The sequence below is a fragment of the Aphelocoma coerulescens genome, chromosome 2 (genome assembly GCF_041296385.1).
Source record: "Aphelocoma coerulescens isolate FSJ_1873_10779 chromosome 2, UR_Acoe_1.0, whole genome shotgun sequence".
Taxonomy (NCBI): domain Eukaryota; kingdom Metazoa; phylum Chordata; class Aves; order Passeriformes; family Corvidae; genus Aphelocoma; species Aphelocoma coerulescens.
In genome coordinates, this window is record NC_091015.1 from 31040556 (window position 1) to 31068498 (window position 27943).

The window sequence follows — 27943 nt, forward strand, 5'->3', positions numbered from 1 at the left end:
AGGAAATCAGCCCATATGTCCTTTGATGCATTAACCAAGATCAAGATTTAGAAATCCACCATAGCTTGTAACACCGTATGAAATGGAGGAAGGGGCTTAGCCAGTGACTGAACTAAATAAAAAAACCCCTAAGCATTCCAGTTAAAGTAAATTAGAAATGAACATCATAGAGTGACAGAAATACCCCTGGTTTCTTAGGGGATTGTACCTGGCATTAGTTGCTATTTCATTCCACCATCACCAGTGGTCCTGGTTATGAGAGCCACAACTTGAGAGATGTATTTTCATAGTAACTGAAAGGGATTGCTCTCTGTATTTGACACTGCACAAGTTTTTGTTGTTTTGAGTTTTGCTGTTGTGGATAAAATGGACCATTTTCCCACCACATCTGTATGAGTAGTTATGTTGCTCCCAATGTTTTAAATGTGTTAATTTGGGAGCTTGTGGAGTTTTGTTGGTTTGGGTTATATACGTATATATACATATATACAACCACTTATATATAGATATATAAAAATATAAATCTCTATAAGATTTTTTTCAGTATATTTTTAACTAAGATAGAAATTTTTTCTGCAGTCCATATTGCACTATTCAGCAAATCCCATCTTCCCTACTGCCCCCACTCCCCCCCCCAAACTAAAAAAGAGAAAAAAAGGTTTTATATGTTTGAGCAAGGGCCATGCAATTAAGATGAGCTTTTCAGCTTCTGTGCACAGTTTGGAGTTCCTAGCATTCCCTCTTTCTTCTGTACAGTGTGAAGCTTGAGTGAATAAGGTAGGTTCCAATAATTAAACTTGCTCTATTGACCTAACCAAAATTAACTGGCTATGCAACAATGTAGCTGTCCATGTAAAAACAGGAAGTCAGATTTCCCCAAGTAACCCTTATTCACCATGAGAAAAACAGCTGGTGCTCTCCCTTTACATGCAAGTGTGTAGGGCATGGATAAAAGATGTATACTTCTGATATCCTCTCTTTTAAAAGGCTGTGGTTTTTTTTCCAGTGGAAGTTTTCCAGCACTCAGTTCCTGAGAGGTAGGGCCCCAAGATAGTCTGGTCAAAATAGTCAGAATCCTATCTTTGTAAGGAGAAGTCTGTGAAATTGAACAAAGAAGCCACATTAGTATAACATGAACAATCCTCCCTGACCTCCAAAGAGAAAAATAATAAAGGATTTATTACACTTTTTTTTCCTCCCTAAGAAAGAGTAATAAGAAAAATCCTCCTTACAACAACAATAACCACTGTTTCAGAATCAGAGCCTTTGTGTCACTGTTTTTCAGTAGTTACGCTACATTTCTCCCAGTACACTGCTGGGATTTTTTATTTTTTATTTTGCTACGCATGCTCGCACATCTGCTCCACATGTGTGATCAGCAACTGGATTTTCTGAGCTGAATGTCCTGTTAAATGGACAGAGTGGGCAGATCATTCCTTAGAGAGCAGAGAATCTGCCTCTGGTGGATTGCTGCCAAATGCAATGGTGTAATAAAGAAAAGAAAGCTGCTCGTTTGGATTGCTCTGAAATGAACTGTGTCCTCTCCTAAAATTCCATCTGGCTAAGATCCCTGGAGGAGCAGTCCAACACACCTAGGTCTGGCAGTCCGTATGTTTGATGGCTGTAAATGTCTCTGCGTAGGTTGACTGGGGAAAGGCAGGATCATTAAGAACAAGAAGAGGTGAAACTATTGTACTCTCATTCCCTTTCACCCACCCAGACAAAATTACAGACGAGGGTTGTGGAGGTGAATGTACTTCCCGTTGCTGACACCGACAGATGATCTTTAAAATAGGTATTGTAGGCTTTGACTTTCTCTGTGTTGTCTAAAAGCTCTGTTTTCAGCTGGTAGAAACCAGCAGCAGTCTGGGCTCTCTTCAGGTTTGGCCCTTAGTGCATTAATCAAGGGCTTCATAGTAAACTGCATGAAGGAGATTGAAGTGAGCATTGTGGTATGTGTGCAAGGAAATCCAGCTTCCAAATCACACGGAGGGACTGATAACAGATGTACAAAGTAAGAGAAGAAATTAACAGATGCTTCCCAGTTTGGGCATTATCACCAATGAAACCCAACTCATATGGTTCATAGGTCACATTGTAGTCTGCTGCAGATTAATTTGGTTCTTTGCTGATGCTGGCAAAATTAAGATTGCAACTGCAAAGTGCTGGAGTATCCCCTGAGTACAAGTTGATTTTCTGAAGTAATATCAGTGCTACTAAAAGGATACTTCTGTGAGTTTAGTAGTTAGTTCAGCATCAGGTAATAGCATCACATTAGTTCAATCCATCTCCGTAATAAATGTCCTGTAGGACATGACAATTCTAGCCTCAACAAACCAAATATTTCTTCCTTTCCTTTCCTTTCCTTTCCTTTCCTTTCCTTTCCTTTCCTTTCCTTCCTTTCCTTTCCTTTCCTTTCCTTTCCTTTCCTTTCCTTTCCTTTCCTTTCCTTTCCTTTCCTTTCCTTTCCTTTCCTTTCCTTTCCTTTCCTTTCCTTTCCTTTCCTTTCCTTTCCTTTCCTTTCCTTTCCTTTCCTTTCCTTTCCTTTCCTTTCCTTTCCTTTCCTTTCCTTTCCTTTCCTTTCCTTTCCTTTCCTTTCCTTTCCTTTCCTTTCCTTTCCTTTCCTTTCCTTTCCTTTCCTTTCCTTTCCTTTCCTTTTTCTTTTCTTTCAAAATTTTCTTCTCAGTCTACATGTATCCTGGTGAAATAAACAGGGCCTGGGAACAGTCCTGAGCATTGAATTATGGTCATCTATGGTGTTAAAGAGTTAGGCATCCTTAGCAGCCTCAAGGCTGCTGCCAACTACTGTTCAAACCACTCCCAGGCACAAATCAGAAGCGGGGGATTTCCAGAACCATTCCCAAAAGACAATTTGTAAGCAGACACATGATTTTGAAGGATAAGAGTGTTTACTAGAGCAGAGCTGTCCTCTACTCATTGGCCTTGGCTCCTGGGAACACTCTGGGAATGTCTCAGCTGCCCATCCATAGGCCTAGACAACTCTTACCAGTGAGACATTATTTTAAGGAGAGGCAGAATCGACCACTTTTTGAGACAGGGCTGTGGTTTTTTTTTTTTTTTTTTTTTTTTTTTTTGTTTTTGTTTTTGTTTTTGTTTTTTTTTTTTTTTTTTGTTTGGTTGTTTTTTTTTTTTTGTGTAAGAGACAATTTTCTTTGTAAAAAACCACAAATCATAAAGCTTCAAATTTATTTTCAAGGCTCCCCTCTGCAGTTACCACGGGACCGGGTTTTGTTTCTGTGATTGTCCTGGAAGCTGTTGGACAACTGAGTCCCTTCAGTAGTGTCACTGATAGCGTGGATCTCACAGCCTCTAGCTAATGTAATCACATTGCCCCTTTAAATACACCCTAAAAAATGTTTTGGTTTGTTTTTCCTTTACCAGTGGTGTTTTAAAATAACTAGCTGCTGGTTAAATTGTGAGTTCCTATTGTTTATCTTGTTTAACCATCTGCTTGTAATTGTGCTGGTTTTGGTTCAAGATGATTTTCAACTAATTTGAAATCATTAATTTGATTATTGCTTACCACCCAGAAAGAAATGGCCAAAATCCAGGATTCTGCCTTTGCAAGACTTTTCAAGAACTTGGATTCAGCTCAAATACGAATGAATTATTATTTTTCAAATTTCTCTTGAGTCAGACATTATAACAAATTGCATTAGAAACAATTGCAGAGGGGGTGTACCTTAAAGAAATTTCTCCTTTGGCTCAAGCCATTATTTTAACAACTATAAAACTAGGGAAAACATCACTTTCACTAATAGCTGTGCTGGCTCATCAGGTCTCAGACCAGGTATTCCAGGGAAAATCTCATGTTTAACTGATACTTTCTGTGCTTCCTTGCAATAACTGCGGGATTCCTGACAGGAATTCCTGAACCAAGCACCTTCCAGTCCCATGGAAGGCTTCGTCAGAGCCAAACACTTCCAGGCTCTTTGCCCCAGACACCGGGGACAAAGAGTAGAACCAAGGGCCAGGACTTGAAGGGCTTCCAACCAGCTGGGAGTAAGCTCTGATTCACAAACCCTGTGAAACCAGTGGTTTTCCACCTTGACTTTCTGCTGCTCAGGTTCTGAGAAATGCAAGGCCTTTGGTGTTCCATGAACCAGCTTTCTTCAATTAGTAGTCTGTGATAGATCATTCCATTAGACAATTTCTGATATAAATTAGTGGAATAGACATAAGGTAGAAAAGAAAGCAGTGAGTGGAGCTTTTATTAATTGATCACTAGGATTTATTAGTGGTATGTGAAGAAGCTGAGCTCCTAAAACCAGATGAAGGTTGTCCAGTTTGGCTGTTGGAGATAGCTGGGGAGGAGGATTAAAAGTTTTCATCCAGACCTCAGATTAGATTGAAAATATGGCAGGATGCATCTAAGAAAATCATACTTGCAAAATGACACTATTTAACTAACATAAAGGGCTCTCCAATTGTTTCAAATGCAGATCCTATCTTGATCAATTATTATGTACAAAAAGAGGATTTAGTAAATAGCTAATGAAATGGGACAGGACCATTAAAACAAATGCTGAAAAAAGGTATTCACTCATTATCTAAATCATAGTGACAGCATAATAACTACCGAGGAGGTGAATGAACTAGATTACAGAGCCCACCATTTGAAATTAGCCCATTCTGAAGTTTCTGTAAGTTCACTTAGAGGTTTTCAGTATTTTCTTGTTTTCTTCCTGCCTTTCTGTGTCCCCATTGGAGCTCAGCCTTCTTCTCTGTTCCCCTTAAGCTAGAATCTCCCAGGAGTGCATTTTCCTTGTAGTTGCCACAGCAATGCATGGCAGCAATGTGGCTCCTGGCACAGGAGTCTGGGGTCACACCACCTGTGCTAGCAGGGGTCTGCAGTACCTCCTACTAGCCAAACCTGGGGGGGGAAGTCAGGGGCAAAGAATCATCTGGAAGTGTACATGAGAAATACAGAGTTAGTTTAAACAGAAAGGATTCCTTCGGTGAAATTTTATCAGCTGAGCAAGGCACTTCGTCCTGAATGACTTTTCCTCATTGTAAGACAGTAGAACTGAAAACCAAAGTTTGTCTGGACAAGAATATTGAATTTGAGCCTAATCATCTCATCCACGTTGTGAACTGCTCTGCTACCCTTTAAAGACCTGGAAAGTGTTCCCACTGGCTTAGGTGGGATTTTGGATTGAGTCCCCCATACAGGTACATTAGAAAGCCCCTAACCAGGCAAATAAAGCTTCATGAAGTCAAACTGTTCTATACTTTGCAGTTCTGCTAAAACGTATTTAATATTAATTGAAGCCTTTTTCATTTTACAGGGTTACATAAATGAATGGATGGAACTACAGAGGAAGACATAGTGTTGTATATGATAAACAGGCTATTTTAGCACACATGGTACAGAGCAGAGCTCTTCAGAGCCATGCAGCTGTCTGCCACTGTACCTGGCATATGGTTTTCTAGATCTCATAAAACTTAAAAAAAGATTCCATAATACACTACTGTGCCATACCACACCACACACCTCTTCATTTTGTAAACACTATGACAGCATTAGGGACTAGTGAGAGAAAAAATAACTACTACTGGGGAAAAATGTTTGCCAACTTTGTCTGCTCAGTGTTCAGTACTGTTTTTAAATGCCTCAGCAAGTTGTTCTTAGGTGAAAGATAACAGTCTGCCAAGTCTTGAGAGTAAACATTTTGTGTTGGTCCACCCACAAAGCTTTCAAGTAAGAAACTGGAGCTTACTCAGTGTCACTCAGGTTTAACCATCTCATTTCAACATAGTTTGCTGTTCATGGCCTTTCAGATCGGTCTCTTCATGTTGTTCTCAGCCCCCTGAAGCTTCCTGCCTGCTCTTTCATGTTTGACATCTGGCTTAATCAGACTTAGGTTGTCATTATATTTGTGAACACATCTGATGAAGGCGCTTCTTTTATTACTTACCTGCAGTCTGGTTTTAAACATTAACATCTTGAATATTGACAGGTTCTATTCTTGTTCCCCAAACTGCATATTGTTTACATGTGTTTCTCCTAGGCCTATGGACATTAAAATGCAAACAAATATACGTATGCATATATTTGCATGCATACACTTTTTATATACAGATTATAGATTTTATTTATAGATAGATGTAACTGCATATGATATATATAATATAGGCAACCTTAGAGCATATATTTTTTTGAGGATTTGGCTCTAAAACTGAATATTTCTGAATTATAACAGCACCTGTTGATCTCTTAAGCTTACTTAACATCAGAACAGACTTCTGTTGACAACAGAGCAGCACAGAATTTGAGTACCATGAACTTGAGGGCGCTTTCCATGTGCAGTTGGTAAGTTAGTGGCTCTACCAGGTGGAAGAGGATAGTATAAAAAATGAGAAGAAAAGCTTTGTCTCTGATATTATAGAGCAGGAGAGGAAAAAAATTAAGGAATTAAGGGTGCAGGTAGTATTGTTCTTGGAAACAGAAGAAGGATATACAGAGGAGATTTCTGGTCTCCTGTGGAAACAGGGCTCAATGAGATTTTTCAGTTCAGAGAAGACCAGAAAAAAGTAATCTGGGATAGAAAAGAGGCCTTCCACTGGAAAAGCACACCTGAAGCTCATGATAGTATGGGGCTGGAGATGATGGATTTGAGGCTGACAATAGCTGCCTATGAAAGGAAGAGAAACTTTGCAGCTGGTGTAGCAGAAGGGAGTTTGTCCAGAAGGATATGCAGCTGAGGCTGAGATGCAGCCTGGAAAGGAGTCCAACCAGGAGCTGCCAGAAGGCCTTAACCACTCTGAGAAGTGTGGGCAGTGGTAAGTGCTGGCAGTGGGCTCCCAGTTCTGTCCCTCCCTGAAGCTACTTTGGTTTCTACCCCTGAACTGTGCACAGATTGCTAAAGGATAGAAATCTCTACAGTGTGGCAAGACAACCAAAACAACAAAACACAAGCCTTTATCTTAAGAATTTCCCAGTCCTTATAGTAACTTACTTGGAGATTACCATAGGTTGTACCTGTGACTTAAATCCTGTTCCACTTCAGAAGATAAGAGTGCAAATGTTTTTACCGGCGACTACTGAGCTATACAGTTTCTTGGTCTCCATTCCTCAGGAGAAATCTGATAAAGTATCTTGGACAATTTGTCAAAACTTCTGCTCTTGTTATCTTTCAGGACCTGAGAAATTGGCCAACATTCAAGGAGTTTGGACTGTTCCAAAGAGAAGCTGGTGCAGAAATCAATACTTCTCTCAAAAAATTTTGTATATTTATAAGGAATGCATTGAACTTTTTTTCCTGAGGAGAAAACCCATAATCATTCATTGCATCAATGTCCTTCTAAGTTACCTCCCCACAAGGACTCTCCCAAGGCTTTTCAGGGTTGTGCAACAAGCTGTTTGTTGGTATCTGCTCCTTTTCCTTCTATACCATGAAAAGGAATACTGCAGAGGAATCACAAGTAACAGAAGCCAGGCTAGTACAAGAATCAAATCAACACAGTCATGCCAGGCCTGTGTTGCAAGTGAGATAGTAAGACTTGCAAAAGACAGTGCTTATAAGCGCAAGCCCAGAACGAAACAAATAATTCCTATAAATAGGAAGCTGATTTGTTTGGGGAATATTGTCTACAATCTCCAGAAGTAACACCTTGCAAAGTATGGTTGGACCACTGGGTTGCTGGGGGGGATATCTAGGCATGTCTTTTTTCTGCTTCTACTTATTCCTCTCATTTATGCAACCATTACATTAAATTATACCCTTTTCAGCCTTCCACACAGACAGCTGAGATCCCTCAGTTGCTTTCAATATGCCCTTGTATTAGCATGGAGACCAGCAGCACTTCATGAACAATTTGTTTACTTGATTCCAGGTGGACAAAACTGCCGACTTCAGGGGAGCTTCACTGGACTGTCCGTGGCTGAAAGTACCAGGAAGAGTTGCAGTTTCAGCAGCTGTTTTCTCTTTCTATGAATAGCATACACAAAGAGATGGTTAAACCATATGCTGCTTTACAGTTCTGTCTGGAGTAAGCTTCTGATCTTTAATGTGGACACTATGGATTTTAGTTGGAGTACCTGTGAACCAAAATTAGTCATGTTAGTTTTTAATGCAGCACCTAGCTAAATCCTTTAAAACAGCTGGATTGTCACAGTCTTCTGTAGAAATAGCCAATGAGCTATTATGGAGAAGGGTCACATTGTAAGGAAAGTTGGGGGCAGAGATAGCAGCACTTCTTGATGCTGTGCTGCTGTCAAGAAGTGTAATTGCACTATCTCGCTGTCAAGGCTGCGGGTAAATCAAGACTAAGAAATTGTGTCTCTCAGCAAAATGGGAACAGCTCTCCCTGGCTATTACACATTGCTTGCTGTCACCTTCAATGAATGTTTATAAAGTACTTGGTCATCTTCCCATGCAAAATGTTACATATAAGCCACTGAAAATGAATTTTTATCGTGTACTTGTTTAAGCTAATGCTAATAGTAACTAGTGGAAAACTTTGATGTCTGTCTCAAATAGGTCAGACTAATTGGAAAGAGCTGACAGGGTAAAATATGTGAAATCTGAAAAAAATCTGTCTGAAAAGTGTGATGTGTTCATAAATAGATGGAGAAAGGGAATCTGTCATTTATCAACACTTGTATTTAATACTATATGAACAATCAAACATACAGCAAGCTGATACAGCCAGAATATTGTCTATTACACTGATAACAGTCAGCACTTAAGTTGGATAAAGTATGTAAAAAGATTCAGTATCTATAGGATATTCAAACATCTTACATGTAAGTGGTCTTTAGACAACTTTGACATTGAGCAAAGGAGTCCAACCAACTTGGAGCTGAATCTTTTCTGAGCTGGGGTGAGGCACTTATTGACTACACCTCTAGCACTAGTGCTTAAAATAAGTGGATGCAACAAACAGTGCAAAAGAATAAAGAGATTGATGACAACTGGGAATAGCACTGACTGGCCCTGGCTTAAACACTGGACCTATAAATTAATATGTGTGCAGGTGCAATTCTGAACGTGACTTTGTGCATGTGCATGTACTTTTAGTGTCTGCCAGACAGAGATCACAGGCAGCTATTGCAGCTGCCTCAAGCCCTGCTTGGCTCTGGCAGTTGTTGAGGAGCTGGTAATTGTTTCCCCAAACTACATACCAGGTGCAGCTCCCTTGGCTCTAGACTGTCATTCACAACACTGCTCTGGACCCACTTGGGAAGAGCCCACACCTTCTGCACACGCTATCCTAAAGAAAGAAGGCAAGTAAGAACCGGAGAGCAAGCACTTTGGTATTGAACAGATATTTATCTTCAGCCTTTGCTGATTCTATCCTCAGCCATTAATATGTGATTGTATGACATTTTTTTTAAGATAATGAATTATCACAAACATAATTTTAAAAAATTCTATGTAGAATTTGCTGAACAATATACTTTCTTTTTTTAAGTTTTAATACAGTTTAAGTTTGATGGAGGTACCCGTGGGCCTGGGACTGACTGCCTGCATCAGAGGGCAGAGATTTTAGGCTGTTCCTTAGCTGGAAGTCCACAACCTGAACCTTGGTACATGCCAGCAGGCCTCCCTCTTCCCCACACATGCACATCCTCCTCATAATATTATAAAGTACTTTGCATTAGCTAAACCCATCGACCAACCTTTACCACATACAGCACATAAGTCATAGCTAATAGGGTTAAGCTGCTGAGGGGCTCAGGAGGTGCAGAGGTGTGTGTGACCGACGGCAGGCGGGCTCAGCGCGCCGGGCTCCGAGCGCCCGCGGGAGCCCCGGGAGCCGCCGCTGCTGCCGGCGACGGCCGCTCCCCATTCCTGGTGTTCGACTCCCCCTGCAGGGCGAGCCCGCCGCTCCTGCCGGCTTCGGGCGTGTTTGCTCCCGGCCCCCGGCAGTTACCCACCCCTCACCGCCGCCTTCAGCAGGAGCATCCCGCTGAAAAGGATGCTAAGGTGTAACACTGTACGTTTATCGCAGGACCAATCTTAACCTCATCAGCATTTACTTTCTCTCCTCTTGCTCAGTATTTTAGGGTTTCAGCCCATTTCTTTGTGGCTCTCAGGTGCTTCCAGAGATGCTGTTTTGTCCGCCCCTCCCTTTCTGGTACAGCCCTCTCCTCCTGCACCGCTGCCTCCAGCACACCTCTCCATCGTCTCTCCCATCACTGCTCTGCAGCAAGAACTGAGGGGCACAGATGATTTTTCTGTCGCTCCATGAAGTCTGACATTTGAGTATCCTCAGCCTATATCAAAGCCAGAAAAGGGCATTTTCATTTTTTTCTTGATATGAGTAGTGAGAGAAAAGGGAAATTTTGGAACATCTTTTTGAGTATTTTCAATCAAAGTAAAACAGTTCATCTTGTTTCAAGTGCTTTGCTTTGTTTTGTTTTGTTTTGTTTTGTTTTGTTTTGTATTAAACTGCAATTCCCTATAATAGTGTATTGCCCCATGGGAGGAATATTCTGCTGTTTAATGCCATGTCTTGCCTGTGGAGTAATCTTCCTGGCTGAACATCTTTCAGAAAGACTCCAGAGATGTCTGACTTTCTCCCTGTGCCTGCAGCTTGCTTCAGTGCCTCAGAAGAAGAAGATGGTTGTCCCTCAGGCACTTGGCAGAGGACAGCTGCAAGATAGGGACAAGAGATTGAGCTGCTCTCCTCTGAAGCCAGCACGGCAATGCAGAAATGCCAGGCCATGGCTTTGGTGAATTGATTGAAGCCCACATATTTTAAATCAGCTAAAAACCCTGACTTATTCCAATTTTGTTCCAGAGATCACTTCAACTTTGTAGACAATGTGTTTTCTTTCAAAAAATTCATTCAGGTGGAATATTCCCAAGGGTTTTCTCCTCCTCATCCTACGAGCCTCAGCCCCAGGCAGAGAGCAGGCAGAAGTGAAGAGGGATGTGGGGATGTTTCCCACTGATGGTCCCTTGGGGAAGCAGGGTCCTGAGCTCAGCCACTGTCCCAGCCAGGCCTGTTAGGCTGGGAAGGAGCTGAGCCAGTGTCTGGATTGGGCTGAGGGTACAATGCACCTGCAGCAAAGTCTCTGCAGGGATCGGTAAGAAGGCTCTGCCTGGAAATGAATGCCAAAGAGCTGCCTGTCCCCCAGCCAGCCCCACCTCTATTTGCAGTGGCACAGCCTGGGCTGGCAGGGTTATGCACACAAGGACCAGCCCTGCTCCCCTAGCCCTGCACACACAAGTTGGAAGTCCAGTGTCCTCTATTAAACGCTTTCAAAAAACCACAGCTCTCAACAGCACAGTCATCAGTGCCTGTGGGTCTGTCCAAGAAGGATTTCAGCTCAATTCATGCTGCTGATAAACAGCATAAACAGGGATGAGCATTCGTAAATCTACTGCACAACATCAAATGAGTCAAATGAGAAACATGGCTCAGTAATTTTAATATGCTGATAAATTCTGTGGTTGAAGGTCCTTGCCTGTGTTTCAGGTACATGAGTAATGCCACCTATTATCTCCAGAGCCACTGAAAAATGAATGCAGGCAAAACAAGATTTCCATGATTCAACTGGTTAATCAAGGGATCCCTAATACACAGAGTTGTTTTCGGCACTTTGGTATCATCTCAGCAGTAATAAATTTTACAAGACTGCACCTTCAAGCCTTTATAGTTTTCAAGTTACAAAAAACTTCATAAATATGAATACATTCACTGTAAGAAATGCTGCTGTGAAGTAGCCATTAGTCATACTGCATAGAGGGGGAGGCTGAAGCATAGTGAAGTTTACCAACCTGCCAGCTCTCATTTTCCCTAAGCAGGACTAACATCCAGGAAACCAGATTCGTTGGTCTTTATTGAAACATGGGACCATGTGCACCATACTCACTCAGTTCTTTTATGGGGAGAAAAGAGGGCAGCAAGACACACTGGCAGCCTAAGGGGTGTCTGTGATCTGGCCCTGGCCTCACCATTCTGGGAGTTCATGTTTCCTCAAGCACTGCCTGGGTTCTTGGCCTTCCCCAGCCTCCATACAGCATCTGTGTCCAGCCTCACTCCTTGGATGGTTAATTTAGGCTATGGAGTTCCTCGGAGAACAGCCACTGTTTTAAAAGTGGCTGGCACATTAATGTCTCAGTGAAGATCAGAAACCCAAAGTAATGCATTCCGTGTACAGCAATTTCTGGTTTCTTCAGAAATACTTTTGTAAGACAAGTGTGTGAGTTCAAGTTTTGTTTCTACTAATGAACACACCAGTGACAGTGAGAGCCATAGCCCAAAAAGCTTGCAGGAGTTATTCTTGTTTCCATTATATATATAAAACATACCTACTTGGACTGGTCCTAGTGCATAGTGGAAGCCCATGCCAGAATCAGTAACCAGCAGTCACCCTCAAAAATGTCATTGGTATGAAAAATGAGATATCTTCAATGTTTTAAACAGCAGATCAACTTCTCAGAACTTCTGAGTTTTGCATCTTTTAATTCTTTTTATCATGATGATGATGATGATTATTATTATTACTGCTATTGTTATTGCTATTAGTTCTTTCACTTAATTATATCATACTTGTTCTTTCCTCCCTGAGAGTCCTGTTCTTGACACTTCAGGACTGACCTTTGGCACTGTAGAAACTGACCATTTCTTCTTTCATCCAATGAAATTTTTATGCACTCTTGCACATTTATCTTCAAATGCAACTAGAAGGGCTATGGTGCACTATTTTACAATTTTACATCTGAAAGTTAGACATGTCTTTGAAATTAGTTGAATGTAATCAAGGTACAGTCAATTGACTGTAAGACACTTTTTCTCACCTGCTTTTATAACTGTTTTGGGTAGGATGAATCACTTCAGATGATTCTATGCATAAATATGATCATCACTCTCTGAAAGCAATGCTAAAAAAAGTTACATATAATGATGAGATTCAGGTTTGCTTTAAAGTTGTTTATACAGTCATCTGTACATAACTTCTACCTGACAGCATGTAGTGAAACCAGCAAAGATCTCATACAAGAGGGCACCTCTGTTTACTTCTGTGCTCTCAGCTCTTGCCATGCAAGAGGTACCACTGTGAAAGCACAGGATCACCTCATTACTGTAATGCTTGTTAAATGTGAGTGTATAATAAAAACCACAACCTAGCCTACAGGCACCCCCCAAAAATTTCCAATAGTATTTACTGTTTTACCGTTTTCATCAGCCCTAGGTACTGCATTCTGCAACCGGGAAAAACACACTCTGACTGCACAGACACAAAACAGAGTTTTAACTGCAGAGGGCGTGAAAGAGCTACTGAAGAGCAGAGTGTTTTACTTCCAAGGCATGAATACCCGCAACATAATTTTCTACAAGTTCGAATTTTTCCACATTGGGTATCTATAATATCACATTTTTGTCCCAAAAGATCCTCTGAGGATCCATCTGAATGCTTTCTTGTGGAAAAATACAAACCTAGTAAAGAACATAAATGATTAGATTCATTCTAAAGGATATTTCTTTATGATAATCATGGACTAGAAATCCTTCTATTACCCTCCCTGAATCTAGTGGATGTCTCTTCTTAAGGAGATTTTCTTTCCCATTTTACTTCATACTCAGACCAGGTTTTTATTTCATTTGCATGCAGGATTGGTAATGTAGGATGGGCTTACATTTACCTGTTTCCCATTTATTGCCATTATTCCCAGGCATTCATTAATGCTCACTTGAGTCATGGACCACATCTATCCCAGTGCAGTACAGCCAATGTTTTCTAGGTTTTTTCTGATGCTTCTAAGGTTTTATCAAATTTGGCTTAAGATTCATTAAAAAAATTTAAAAAATAAAGAAAAAGACCTGAGATTTTCACTAAAGTACAAAATAGCACTCAAAAAACCACTTGAATATTCGTAATTTGAACACAGAATTGTCCAGAACTTGCCCATTTCAGCTGTAATTTAGGATTTTCCAGAAATCTGAAATGAATGTTACTCAGTGTGTGTTTAGAGCAGAATGAAAGAGGTCTGCAAAAAACACTACCAAGAATCCAGCCTGAGGCAGATACATGTTGGCAGGACCTGTCCCAGACGATAAAAAATGCTTTGCCATCCTCCACCCACACAATCTGATTAGCATGAATCCCCATTTTTCCATTAGCCCACATGCTGAGGGTGTTTTCCAGCCTCCTCTTGAAAGAAGTTGCATCTTTGTTTTGCACTTTGTAGTCATTAGGGCAGATGTGGGGCCCATAGCTGCAGAGCCGACACCATGCCCAGAGTTCTTTCAGCCCATCTCAACACCTTAGGTTATTACTGCTGGGAATCAGAGAAGATGGAGAGAAAAATATTGGCCCTTCCTCTGCCATCAGCAGTGTTTGTTGATAGTTAGCTTGGGGAAGATTTTGGATAAAATATTGATGGACACCAGCAGAGGGTGCATTGCTGCCACTGTAATGAATGTTCTTATACTGTAAGTAACCATAAGTAACCATGGTGCAGCAAAGCTTTGGACAAATCCTGCACATTCCCAGTCTGTGGAGCTGCCTACACAAAGGTGCACAATCAGAAGCAGGATTCAAGACCAAATTCAGTGAAGACAGTTGCTTTAAAGATTAAGAAAAAACCAAATAACCAAGGAGAAGTGATGTGTGTTTTCTGCTGTGCACTCAAAGCATTTTGCAGCTTTTCTTGAAATACCCTTCATAAAAGTACTTCTTTGATCTGCTGTAAGCAGCCACTCCCAGAAGGGGTGAGAGACACCTCGTTTCCTTCCTTCCTTTTCTTATCCTGACCTACCAGTCTGGAATGCAGTTCACCTCTGAGCATTTTCAGATGTATCATTTTCAGAGAGGTCTGCATGTCACAACACACAACCAGGCTCACTTTGCTGCTCACAAAGCCTGCACATGACAGCCAAAGAGAGGAGTCACATCCAGCTCTGACCCTCCTGCACCTCACCCACGAATATATGCCCTTGTCTGCAGAAGGGGCACAACGGTGTTAGAACAGCAAATACTCATCTCACCCTCAACATAGGCAGGACCTGAAACTGCAAACTTAAGAAAACAGTGCCCCACGGGTGACTCACAGTTTAGGCAAATCTGTGATTTTATTGCTGCAGCCCTATGTGCCGCCAGCACATCCCTTTGCAGCAGGAATCACAATGTACATCCTGCCCCAAAGTCATCCCACCTGGTGACTCTGGTGAGAGCTAGCCACTTCTTGCAGGATTAGTTTCCAGACAGGTAACAGTTTTTCAGCTTCTTTGTCTGAATTTCTACACAGCAGCACAACCCTAAATGCTAGCATACAGGAGAGAGAGACGAAGTACAGTGTCCACAAGAGGCCAAGTCTTTTTCTAGTTCTGCACAAAATCATCCTTTTTGGCTTATTGTGCTGTCACTGGATTCAGAGTGAGTATCAAAGAGAGATTTTAAATTCAGAACTGTCCTTCACAAGTGCCCCTATAACCCCACGTACCACAGGCCTGTGGGTGTTTAAACTGGAGTCACAACTAAATTCCAAACATTGTGGGCATTAATCAAGGCCACAATGTTCCCTACCAAATGGCAAGGGAGTTGAGCACAGCATAAATACACACACAGAACTGCAGCACAATAAAAATAATGATGACAATAATTATAATAATATTAATAAGCCCCCAGCATAACCAGCACGGTTATGTGTGGGTTAGCTGAAGATGGCCAGAGGGAGGAGATGCCATGCATTCTTGAGTGTGCTGCAAGGAAATTTCAGTCCCATTGACTTCAGGGGGGCTTCAGTGAGGCCATGTGTCTGCTGTGGAAAGGAACTGCTTCACACAGCATCGTGGGGTTCCTTGCTTTTTGTCTCTGAGCTACTCCTGGCAAAGCCACTGGTTACTAAGTGAAAACATACTTTTTCCAGTCACCAGGACTGCAAGCCATACCTGGATTTGGCTTTTTTTTCTTTCACTTTTTGTTGTTGCTGCCATTCTGATAGATTTGCAAATCTGGCTCCTTGACTAGGTGCTGACTTTATGAACCCAAGTTTGGTTACTGAAGCAGGGGAAGAGGGGTCTGACCTTGGGGCGGATTATTCCCCCTCAGTGGGATGGCTCTGCTTACAGCTTGACTCCAGCTAATAGGCGGCATTCAGTGTCAGCCCAGCAGCTGCCATGCAGGAGGTCTGTCCCTCCGGGCAGCTGCTGCTCATCTGCCGGCAGCTGGCAGCGGAAGTGACATCTGTTTTCGGTCCCAGCTGTGAGCGGTGCGGAGGTGCCAAAACCCAAATGCCTCAGTTCTCGATCCAGGAGCGAGGAAGGGCTTCTGATGCCAGACCACGGCCTGGCTTGCAAGGGAAGGGAGGGGGGGATCGTCTCCTTCGACGATGGTGGGCAGGGAGGAATGGAAAAAGAGTGACAAATACAGAGAGAAAGAATAAGCAACAGAAGCAGGGGAAAGGATGGGAAAAGAGCACAGGAGAAAACGGGAATGGCTGAAATGAAAATGAAATATGAAATTGGAAATGTCCAGTCTGAGGCACAAAAACAAAAGGAAGGAGGCAGAGTAATGAAAGAGAGGCAGAAGTAACAACAAACAACTAACCAAGGGAGACGATTATCTAAAATGGCTGCTGAATAGAAACATGCCTTGCTGAGCTGCCATCTGAAGTGCTACTGAACCTGGACAGCGTTCCTGCCTGCAGCCTCTAGCCTATCGTGCCATTCAAGGGGTCTCCATCAAGCGTTTGCCATCTGGTGGAGCTCTGATATATTCTCTCTTGCCTCCTTGCTTCTCTACGCTATTTAAATTCACAAACCCTTTTTTCTTCTCCAAGTCTCTTATTCTCTCATTTATCTTTGTAACTGTGTTATAATTCAGCATTGTGGCATTTTAACTGAATTATAATTTTAGTTTCTGAGACAGGAATAGGTGCAGGATGAAGGACAAGATCCATTTCAATCGGAAGATTGAAAGCATATTAAAATTAACCTTGGAATAAATATATCGAGAAATTGCACTTTGCTCCCCAGGTTGGTGTATGCAAGACAAGTGACTTATTCTATCACGAAAAGTATTTTCACAGTTGGGACTGTTTCCTCAGCACAGGTGCTGAAATTGTGTTTTTTAGATCTCTAAACTGATTGAGTATTCCTGGAAAAAATAATGAAAGAAAATGTATATTTAACAAGTGCTTTACAGACCTGTCAATCAAAATCAACCTACTCTGGGAAAAAATGCAGTGTCAGTGACTGCTTCTTTTCCTTGGTGCTTGCCAGAAGCACAAGATAAACTGAATTCTGGTAAACAACTGGGCTGGGGAATGGGCTGAGGGAGACAGATGTCATTAAAAATTACCCATCTGAAGTTGAAAGTGCAGGCATTGGGGCACAAAAATTTCAACCCACTTTCACACTTTGGTATCTCATTGCAGGCACCCAGAGGAGGGCATTCCTCATTGAACTGTGTGCCTTTACAAATTATTTAAAATCAGGTGCAAAAGATTGGATTGATTGAGTTGGGCAGGAATAATCTTCCCCCAGACTCTGGCCTACAGGAACACTGTTAACATGAGCCTATTCCTGAACCCCCAAACCTTCCTCAACAGAAATAAAGGGATTGTCTGCACATTGGTAGATGCTTGGTAAGATGAACTAGAATTTTTCAGATCAAAGTAATGGATGAAGAGGAAGGAGATACAAAATAAAAAAGCTTTTGCATGTCTCAGAGTGAATGTCCTCTTCTTCAGAAATAAAAGCCAAAGAAAAAGCAGTGAGAAGTGGCAAGTGTCTGAGGCAGGGAGAACAGAGCAACCAAAGTATGACGCTTCTCTGGTGGAGAGACAGGAGAAGTTGCTGTATCCTCAGAAATTGCCAAGCACTAATTGGAAACTGTACATGTCTTTGGAAGTTTCTCTTTGGATGGCACCTAGAACAGCACTGTGGAGATGATGAGACTTTGGTGTCACATAGAAACACAAATTTGATTACACCAAAAGCTCCATGGCAACCAGAAAATCTTTGTTCTGCAGCCTACATTAATTATCAAGGTGAGCTCAACAAAAGTTGACTCTCCTATGCCACTGATTACAATAGGTAACATCTCACTTCCTCTCTCTTTACTTTTTGGTATAGTTTTGGGGTGTTGGGGTTTTTTGTTTATAATGCCACTATCCTTTTCATTTCTTTCTTCTTTAGAGGACCATCAAGCCATTTTTTATTTTCCAGCTAGGTTGTCTGAAAAGCTAAAAAAAAAAAAGACTAACTAGAAAATCTTCTGCCTAACTGATTGAAGACAAAGTAATACAGATTTCAGATTTTGCATGAAGCTGGTTAGTTTCAGTATACAATTCTAATTAATTCAACTTTGCAGTTATGAAAAGTATTTCTAGGGCCACATTCTGCATTCTCTTTTCTGATGAACACTACCCAAGGAATACTAATTAGAATGCTTGAGGAGTAAGGTACGCAAGGCTGGCAGAGTCTGAGCTTTTATTTACTTTCTGTTATCTCTGTCCAAATGTTCAAAGCAATATGGGTGGTGACTGATTCACTAGCTAAATTCAAAACAGCATGTGTGTACAAAAGGCTGCCAAGTTTCTCATGTATACTGCTATTTGTGAGAAGCTATGCACAGACAAAAAACAATCAGCCAGTTTCTTAATTTCATTTTATATCTTTATTCCCATTGTAAGTACTAACAATCACCCAAAAAACCATTTTAATTTGGTTTGGATACACAATAGCATTAATCACAGTCCAGTTTCTATCTTTTTTTTTTAAATTGCAGTTTTAGTATTTTGTGATCTGTTTTAGTAATTCTGTTGTTGGTGTATTTGCTTCCAGCAAAATGGATTTTTCAGTGTTTGTCGAGTATTTTAAAAGATTGCTAAAGATTAAAAAGCCATAATGCAATGATTAACAGTACATTAATAAAGCTTATTATCTTCCATTTAGGATTAGTACTAAGTATATTGGATGACCCAAAACTTATTTTTTGTAGTGCATTGTTTGTTCTGTTTTCAAAATAAATCCATAAACAACTATATATTTTTTTTTTATTACAGCAGTTCATTGCAGTATCATTTTTAATTGGATTGAATTCCTCTTAGGAGAATGAGTTAAGTAAAACAACCCTAAAAAAATAAAAGCTCTGTTTAAGCAAATGATGTCATGCACAAACCAATGTTAATGCAGTATCACAATGTATAAATTAGAGTGGATAGAAAACATGAAGGATTTTCTAAATTCACCTTCTTATTATTTGGGGAAAACACACCAGAGATTGCATTTTAATCTTCAAGCAAACAAGAAAAACAAAATACAGTCAAAGAGACATCTTTCATCATGTCTTTTAAAAGCCTATGGGACAAATTCCTTCATCAAATTTATTAATGTAAAAGCACATTCAGAAAACTTATTTGTGAGAGCTGTCCTGTTAAATTATGAATAGCAGTAATAAATTCTTTAGTTCTTCATTTATTTGCGTACTCCGCATACGAACAGACATGAATATATGTATTAATAAAATATGCCTATTGTGTAGCCATACACAGAGCTAATATGAATGCTGATGTTGTACAATGTCAGAAAAGGACAAATTATTAATCAAAGTAGAGAGAAGAAAGAAGCAAAGAAGAAAGCAGATGATGCACAAGAACTTTGTTAGTTATCTTTGCATGACTTGTGTGTGGAAAAAAAGTCTGCTTTGGATATAGAACTGCCAGCTAACAACTCTTTATTTTATTCTGCAATGAAGGAAGTTTGGGACCAAGACCAGCTTCTAAAAGCGATTTAAACCAGAGATATAAATAGTCATGTGAAGGGAAGGAGGAAGGGGACCAAGCATGGAGGTTGTTATCCTAAGTTTTGTGTGAGTACCAGAGGGTGGAGCATAGTGGGAGTAAGGGGAGGAATGCTGTTTTTAGAGGGAAACTTGCTGAACTGACAGTGACAGGCTGAATCAGGGATTCACTGGACACCACTGGTGGGGATACTTCTCCAAGACCTTATTCCAGCCATAGCAAGTATGTAAGTCATTAACCTAGCCCCTTCACAAATTGCAGGAGAGATGGAATTTCTGGGTCTGATGCATAGGGAAAGACATAGGTTTCCAGGGACTCTGCTTGTATTGCTCTTAGTGATACTTCACATACTGATCATTCACCATTTCATCTTCCTGTCCCAACTGTCCACACCTCACTATCAATGTTGTGTATCTTCAAATTCACAATGCTTAGTCTCCTTACTACTACTTACTATATACATCTGCTAACCAGCAAGAGATGAGAATTGTATTCTGGTACATGAATTTACAGACTCTTCCTATTTCAGTGGAGCTACAGGAGCTCTGAATGATGGCACAGGGGCACTGGAAGAAGTGTAGCACCAAGGAGGCTACAGCCAGAGTATACTGCATCTGGAAAACTGGGGGGGTAGCACCTTGTTGTATCCATGCATATCTTTTCTTTGATTTGAAGTTACCTTCATTCCACAGAGAACAGGTACCTAACCATTCCAACCCTTCCTGCAATATACACTTCTCTTGATGTCAGGAAAGCTACACTCTGTAATGAACTCTATATTCACTAATAAGTATTGCAGCAGCAATTTTTAAATAATTTCACATAAAGTAGATGAGCTGTGCTTTAGGATTAATTTATCAGAAATAAAATTTAATTCATGCAGTCCCAGAGTACAACACACACACGGTTAAATTCTGCATGAATGCTTTGGTGTCCTCTGTGCACCTTTTTAAATTATGAGTACCTTAAAAAATATTTCAGTATCATTCCTCATAGTATATACCCAGTGTATCTCAGAATTATTTGTATTTCCTTTTACATTTTATACATAATATTATACTTGTATTTTAAATATCAAAAATATGCTGTTAAAGGATCTTAATAATAAATGGCATAAATCCAGAGTTTTCAAGAAAGAATAAAATGGCTTAAGACCTTTGGTGAACAGATGATGAAAAACTAACATTTCCAAAAGCCATGATTTATGGTCTTATGCTACCAACAGCTGGCCAGTCAGATCCGGGTTTCTGTCCTTTATTAATGCCATGATAAGAGAAGCAGCAGAATTTACTGTCTCCTGAAGCAGCAAAGAGTCCTGGAACAAAAAGAAAAAGAAAGAGGGAGTAGGGAAAACAGTATATTTACAAAAGTGAAAAAAAAAATATTTAAAATCAATTTTCAAGTATGCCAAATTACCATATGATTGTTGAAGAAACAAAGCTCTTTATTAGAAGAAGAACTTCTAAAACTTTCATTTTAAGGAACCGTAATTTCATAGTAATAACCATTTTCTCCAATCTCCTTGATGCAAAACTGCTAGAATGGTATGTACTAGAGACCACCAAAAAACTTGATTCTGTCACTGGCTTCCTAAATGAATTTTAAAATCTAAAAGGCAGCAGAAATTCTGGGGTTGAAAACGGAACAAAATACAGGATTTAATCGAGTAGCATAGTTAAAGACCTGCAACTTTAAGCACCTACTGAATCCCATCTGTAGTCTACCAACTACTTTAACTCACAAAGGCATTTAAGCACTGGGATTTCAATGGTTTAGGCTAATTTTTGTATCGAATAACTTCAAAAAGTAGTCTGGTTTTGATAGGCAAGTATAGAAACCAACACAGGAAACAGCAATAAAATGAGACATTGATTCTGTGCTTCTAATTGAGCACTTCAGCTCACATTTGAAAGAGTCTTTTGTCTAATTACCAAGTTTTTTTGATCGTATGGACTACAAAAGGCTGGCCTCTTGCTACCAGTAAGATTTCCATTTGTGCACTGGGAAAATAGCAATAGGTGTAGTCAGGCATGGAGACATCCCAGGAGTGAGAAATAGGAGAGAACAATTTCTGGGATGCAATGGAGAAAAAGAAAGGTCTACAAAACTCTAGGGTGGGGAGAATCTACAAAGAGAAATCAAGAGCTGTTCTCTATAGCCATGATGGATAAAACAATAGGTTTTATCCATCCATTTATTCCATGATGGAAGCAATAGGTAAGGACTAGTATACAATGGAACAGATTATTGGACAGATCAAGGAAACTCATCATGAGGGTCCCATAACATGAGATTCACATCCATCTAAAATGGGATATAGATAGGGGTAGGAGGATGGAGCAGTCTGATTCCACATCTTTTCACTCCTTTTTTTAAGATGCTACATGAAGGAAGAATTTGTAGAGAACACTTAAGAAACTTGGACTAATGGACAAAGAAGAAACTGTTTCCACAACTTATACAAAAATACAATATCAAAACTTGCTTTTTAATAAATAAGGCAACTGCTGGAGGGACCTACCTATTCAGCCAGCACAGAGGGGAGCTGGAGACTAAGAAGTTGCAGTTGAAGGAAAAACTGAAAGGGAAAAGGTGTCCCTGGAACATTCTCAATGTGGAAATAGGTCCAGAGGAGAGCCACAAAAAATTATGAGGGCTGGAGCACCTCTCCTATGAAGAAGGGCTGAAAGGGTTGGGGTTGTTCTGCTTGAAGAAGGGAATGCCCTGGGGTGACCTTACTGCAGCCTTTCAGCACTTAAAGAGGACCTACAAGAAAGATGGGGTCAGACCTCTTAGTAAGGTCAGTAGTGACAGGACAAGGAGTCTGGTTTAAACTAAAATAGAGTCAATTCAGACTAGATATAGAAAAGAAAGTTTTTATGATGGGCAGGTAAAACAAAAGAACAGGTTTTTCAGAGAGGTTGTGGATGCCACATCCCCTGAAACATTCAAGGTCAGGTTGGACAGGGCACTGAGCAACCTGATCTGGTTGAAGATGTCCCTGCTTACTGCAGGGTTGTTGGAGTAGGCAACTAATCTTTAAAGGACCCTTCCAAACCAAACTATTGTATGATTCTATGATAATGCTCTTATTAGCTTTGCCACTTATGTAAATGAAATTAAACATGCCAGAGAGGTAATTGGATCAAATTACAAATAGCTAGTTTATAACGGATTTTTTTATCATCCCTGAAAAAATGATTTTTTATTTGACTAGAATTTTGTCCTAAATATCATCAACTAAGTAAATTACAATTTGTAACCTTGGAAAAGATTACACTCCTCACAAATTCATGTTATATACTCCAATATGCAGTAAAATTATTTATTAGAGTTCTAAAAAAATGTGGTAGTATAAAAATGTACATAGCGTGTCTTGCTGGTCACTGAGTGACACCTTCTATCAGTTAAGCAAGGAGTGTGGAAGTCTACTGAGGTCCTGCTCCTTCAGGACCTTTTGTCATGGACCAAGGGTGCAAAGGCAAACTCAGAATCCACTGCTCTGGTTTGGCAGGGCGTTCACTCCCTCATTTCCCATGGGTATAAACTGCTGGATAAAGTACAAGGAGAACGGAAGTCATTCACACACCCACTCAGATGGCAAACACTGCAGTTGCTTTCAAAATCAAGCAACACATTTCTGGCTATTCAGAAATGCCAAATCTCCTTGTGCCCTTCATCACTTTTTGTTCAGTTTATCTCAAGAAGCACTTCACAATTACAGACACTCTCTTCCAAATGGGCTTCCAGCCATATCCGAAGTTGGCTGGAGCTGTACAGTATTTTTTTTCAATTTCACAAAAAGAAATAAAATACACCTGGCCAGGAATGCTCTTAATGTTTCTCCCAATAAATCTTTCCACATCCTCTGTTGGTTACTGTCGGTACACATTCCTTTGCAGTAATAAATTATTCAAGTTTTTGAACATAAAAGGAAGTAAGAGAAAGAAATTTAACTTTCACAGGAGAGATTGAAAGTGACACCATAAGATTTCTTTAGACTGAAAAAATCCTTTTCTAAAGCTAAACCTAAGGCTTTAGTGCTAATTTCCATGTTCTATAGGAAAGACATGCAAAGAATCATGAGTAATATTTGTAAGGCAGGCAATGTGGCAGAGTAATTTGTACAGAAACCTGCATGCAGAAGTGGTCTAAAACCCATTGAAACTGACTGCTGAACTGAAATTGGTTCAAAAACAGAAACATAGTAAATAAGCAGCACAAATTAGAACTGCAAGATTTACAGTTACTTCACTTCTAATAATCCGATTATTAATATTACCATTATAACTCTTCAGGAAACCTACTGGCACCTGTGTAGGACTGGTCACTGTAAGTCTGTTTTTTGGAAATAACCAGAAGTGTTTTTCTTTAAGGCAATATACATCAATTCATTTAGGATAACAAATGCAATAGAAAATATATTCTTATTCTAAGTACAATTACAGTTGATGGTTTAACTACCTCAGGAAGTATACACTGAGGATTTCAATAAGGCAATCTTTTAAAGTATTTATCATAGGGGTTACTAATTTTAGATTTATGCTGATGCTCCTTCCCAGTAACATTATCCCATTCTGATCTCAGGGTCACCCATTCACTGAAGGGTGTCCAGCACCTGGGCCCAGGAGACAGCCTCTGAGCACAGGAGAAATCAGTGCCACAGAGGTTAAGTATGTGCTGACTTTAACTTGCTTTACTCTCACAGGCACAGTCTTACTGGAAGGAGGTAGTAAATAACACGATGAACTGCACTCCCTCCAGGAATTTCAATTTGTATCTTTCTGAGAATCAAAACTCATTCTTGTGATACAAATCATTATTGTAGTATCTGATGGTCACTGCCTGTGCATAATTTAAAATTCCTGTTGATAATTTCTAGTCACTATCACAACCCCCTCCCCCCCAAAAAATAACAAACCAGAAAAAGAAATTTTAGCAACTGAAAGGTAAACACATTGTTCACAGCGTAGGCATAACACTGACTGATGTGACCACTACATTATATCTTAGGTATTCTTTCTCTCTTCCAAATCCTGCTAGGACTTTATTTCATTTTAGGCCATTAGTCTGCCTGTAAGCAGATATTTTCAATGTAATTTGAACATCAGCAGTTTTTCTAAAGAATATTAAAAAAAAATAAAATTACAGAATTCAACAATAACCCAGGAAAGGAAAAAAATCTTGTGAGTCTTTATTAATTTAAAGTTAAACAAACAAGTGAACACTTCAAGTCCTCTCGCTATACCCTTAAAACACCCATGGTTTTGACACTGCAATGTTATTTCTGGCAACAATGCTGACTACAGCTGATAGTGCCTACAGGGAAGCTTCAATAAGGATGCCAGGACAAACTTAATCTACCACACCTAACTCCATTGCACATACAGGCCTCCAAACTTCTTTTATATTCAATGGCATAGCACTAAATCTTTCAAAAATCTCATTATTAGTTGCAGGAAGTCAAATAATCAAGCAGAACCATGTCTTCACATGTTTAATTGCCTGATGTGTTTGCCTATACTGTAACCGCACTAAAACCCCGGATGTCAGAACAGGAGGATCAATACAAATCCTCATGCAGCCCACAAGAGCTCCCGCACGTTGCTGCTCAGCGCTGCAAATTCCAAGCACAGAACATCCTTTGGCATGGCAGTCAGTGAGTGCACAGCCCTGCACACACTGGATGGATCAAACAGGAATAGTTCTTCTCCTCATTAAAAAAATCCTTAAAAAAGACTGTGACCTTTAAAGAAGACTTGGAGGCAGTAATGACTTTAATGGATTAATAACTGGAAGTTCCACATGATCAACTGGTGTGCCACGAACTCCCCCCAAACCATTGTGATATTCACTGTCTATTAATTTCATCCAGTTGATTTAAATGATTCTCCTGTAAAAAGAAAAACGAATCCCCCCAAACATTTCTTGGCCATTAATAAATAGAATTTTTTATTGTTTGAACAGATTATTAACTACATTTATAAGCTAAAACCAAAACTTTTACCACTTTATATTTATGTACTTTGGAAAAGAAAGTACTCAGAAACACTGCCAATGTTATAAACCATAAATCCACATAACAGCACTTTGATTCCAAAATAAAATATCCACTTTGTCTGTTATTAAATAGTAAAAATACTCCAACATAACCATATTGTGTGATGCCTGTAACTCATACTCAGAATTTATTTGATGTAGAGCTGTGACTGTAGGGGTTTTCTGGTCTGCAGACTTAGACTGGGAATGGCTACAGGGACAGAGTTAAAGTTGTATTTGGAATATGCAATCTGATATTTTACAAATGTGCATTTATTTAAGAAACTGTGAGGATATCTGAATATTTATTGACATTTCCCTTACAATTCATTTCCTTGCTTCAATCTGTTTAGGATTTATTTTTTTCCCCAACTGGAACTTCACATAAATGCATTTCAATTTACATATGTACTAGTTCAGTTTAAGAGTAGCTTGAAAAACACACCTACCCTTTTTAGGTCAAAAAAAGAAAGTCTTTGCACGTGTTACCTCTGTCTTGTACTGCCGAAAGAATAAAACTGCCATGTTCCCTTATTTGCACTCTGTCAAGCTGTAATATTACTTGACATTACATTTAATAAAGATTTTTAAAAGTAACAGAATTGTACAGTCCTGATTAAATGGCTGACAGAAAGCCTGAAAACAGGATTTAGAGACGCTGCTAAACTTAGGCAATATCAGTATTAACACGGTTATGTTTGTATCGGGAACAGAAAGAGGGCCGGAGCATGCGCTGGCATGCTGGCATGCTCCTGCCCTTGCTGTTCCATTGTAAGCCTGCTCCCTGGCACAGTTTTGGCTCCTGACAGCTAACATGTTTCCAGACAATGGCTGGGCATGGTTCAGGGGACAGCACAGGCTAAGGAATGCTCCCAAGGGACAGGCTGAATGTGGCCACCCTCTTTTGGGAAGCAAGAACATAGCCATATGTAGATGAGGCATGCTGTGCCTTTTAGCCCTAGGACAAGAGAACCACCCCTGGCCTGTTTCACTTACCACTATGGATACAGCCTAGTACCACTGGGAAGTGACACTTGAGCCTTTCTCTCCCTACCAGATGCATCAAGAATACATAGAACCACAATCAAAGAGTGCCCCCGACACTGAGGCACAAATCCCATGTTGCTACCACATAAGCACAGTCAATAAAAAAATAAAGATTAACTACTCTGTGGACACCTTTCCCACCAAAACAGAGGAGAGAGAGATGAACCACACTAGAAGACATTAATTGTGCTGTACTGCACATTTCTGCCACCTTATGGAAAAAGGCTGGAGCCAGCAAAAGGAACTCATGCCCACTGCTCCTTTTCACAGGGTGGATATTGGTGCACACCAGGTACACCAGGAGACAGGGGAAGAAGAGAAAAGTGCTGAAACAGTCTCTGTTCTGGCAAGCATCTTGAAAAAGACTATATTGGCAGTACAAGAGGAGCTGCTGGTAATTTAAAACTCCACTGAATGCTGCAATTTATACAAAGGCTATACCAGGTCCCTCCAAAATGCACCTGACATCATATACTGAGTGTTTTATTTGCACTCAGAGAAACTGAGTGGAGAATCTAGCCTCAAAAACCTCAATACCTGAAATTTTCTTCTTCAATTAATACTTTTAACTCAAACAGTTGTTCTGAAGATGGACTGAGGTTCTTCCACTAGCAGAAATCAATGATCTAACATGGTTTCTTGTTTAATCACACCATGAGGAATTCATCAGTAGGTTCACAAAGAAGCATTTTTTTCCCCTCAAGGTATGTACTGGCATGCATCAACATATTAAAGCAACCTCCATTTCAGTAATAGTACAAATTAATCTGAAGTCTCCTTACTTCTTAAAATTCTTCCACATCACATTTTTTAATCCATGTGCCAAAGGATCTATTGGTAAGTGTTATCTCATACATAATATCAATGCAACAATTTATCTCAATAAGAAGCTAGCTATGCAGATCATTCTAAAAGATAAGAGAAGTATTTCTCTGAATATTTTTAGGTTTCCTTTCAAGTAATACATAAGTAATTAAGGTAGCACTTGAGTTCAGATAGGTAGCTGGGCTCAAAATTACTCGAGCAGGTTCACAATTGAACATCTGTACACATAGCCTTCCTTTCTGAACTAAGAAAATGCAATCAATTTTTCATTAGTGGATACTCCTCAAAATATAAATTTGAAATCT

At 40.0% G+C, this 27943-nt stretch overlaps 1 protein-coding gene across 1 annotated transcript in view; it reads right to left on the minus strand.

Annotated features, from left to right (window-relative positions):
- Nucleotides 1–18605: 18605 nt before the first annotated feature.
- The window catches only part of LOC138106399 (D-ribitol-5-phosphate cytidylyltransferase-like), a 111426-nt gene continuing 102088 nt past the window's right edge, over nucleotides 18606–27943 (minus strand). The window contains 1 exon segment of the mRNA XM_069006949.1: nucleotides 18606–21042. Coding sequence (XP_068863050.1) covers nucleotides 20938–21042 — 105 coding nt within the window. The 3' untranslated portion in view covers nucleotides 18606–20937.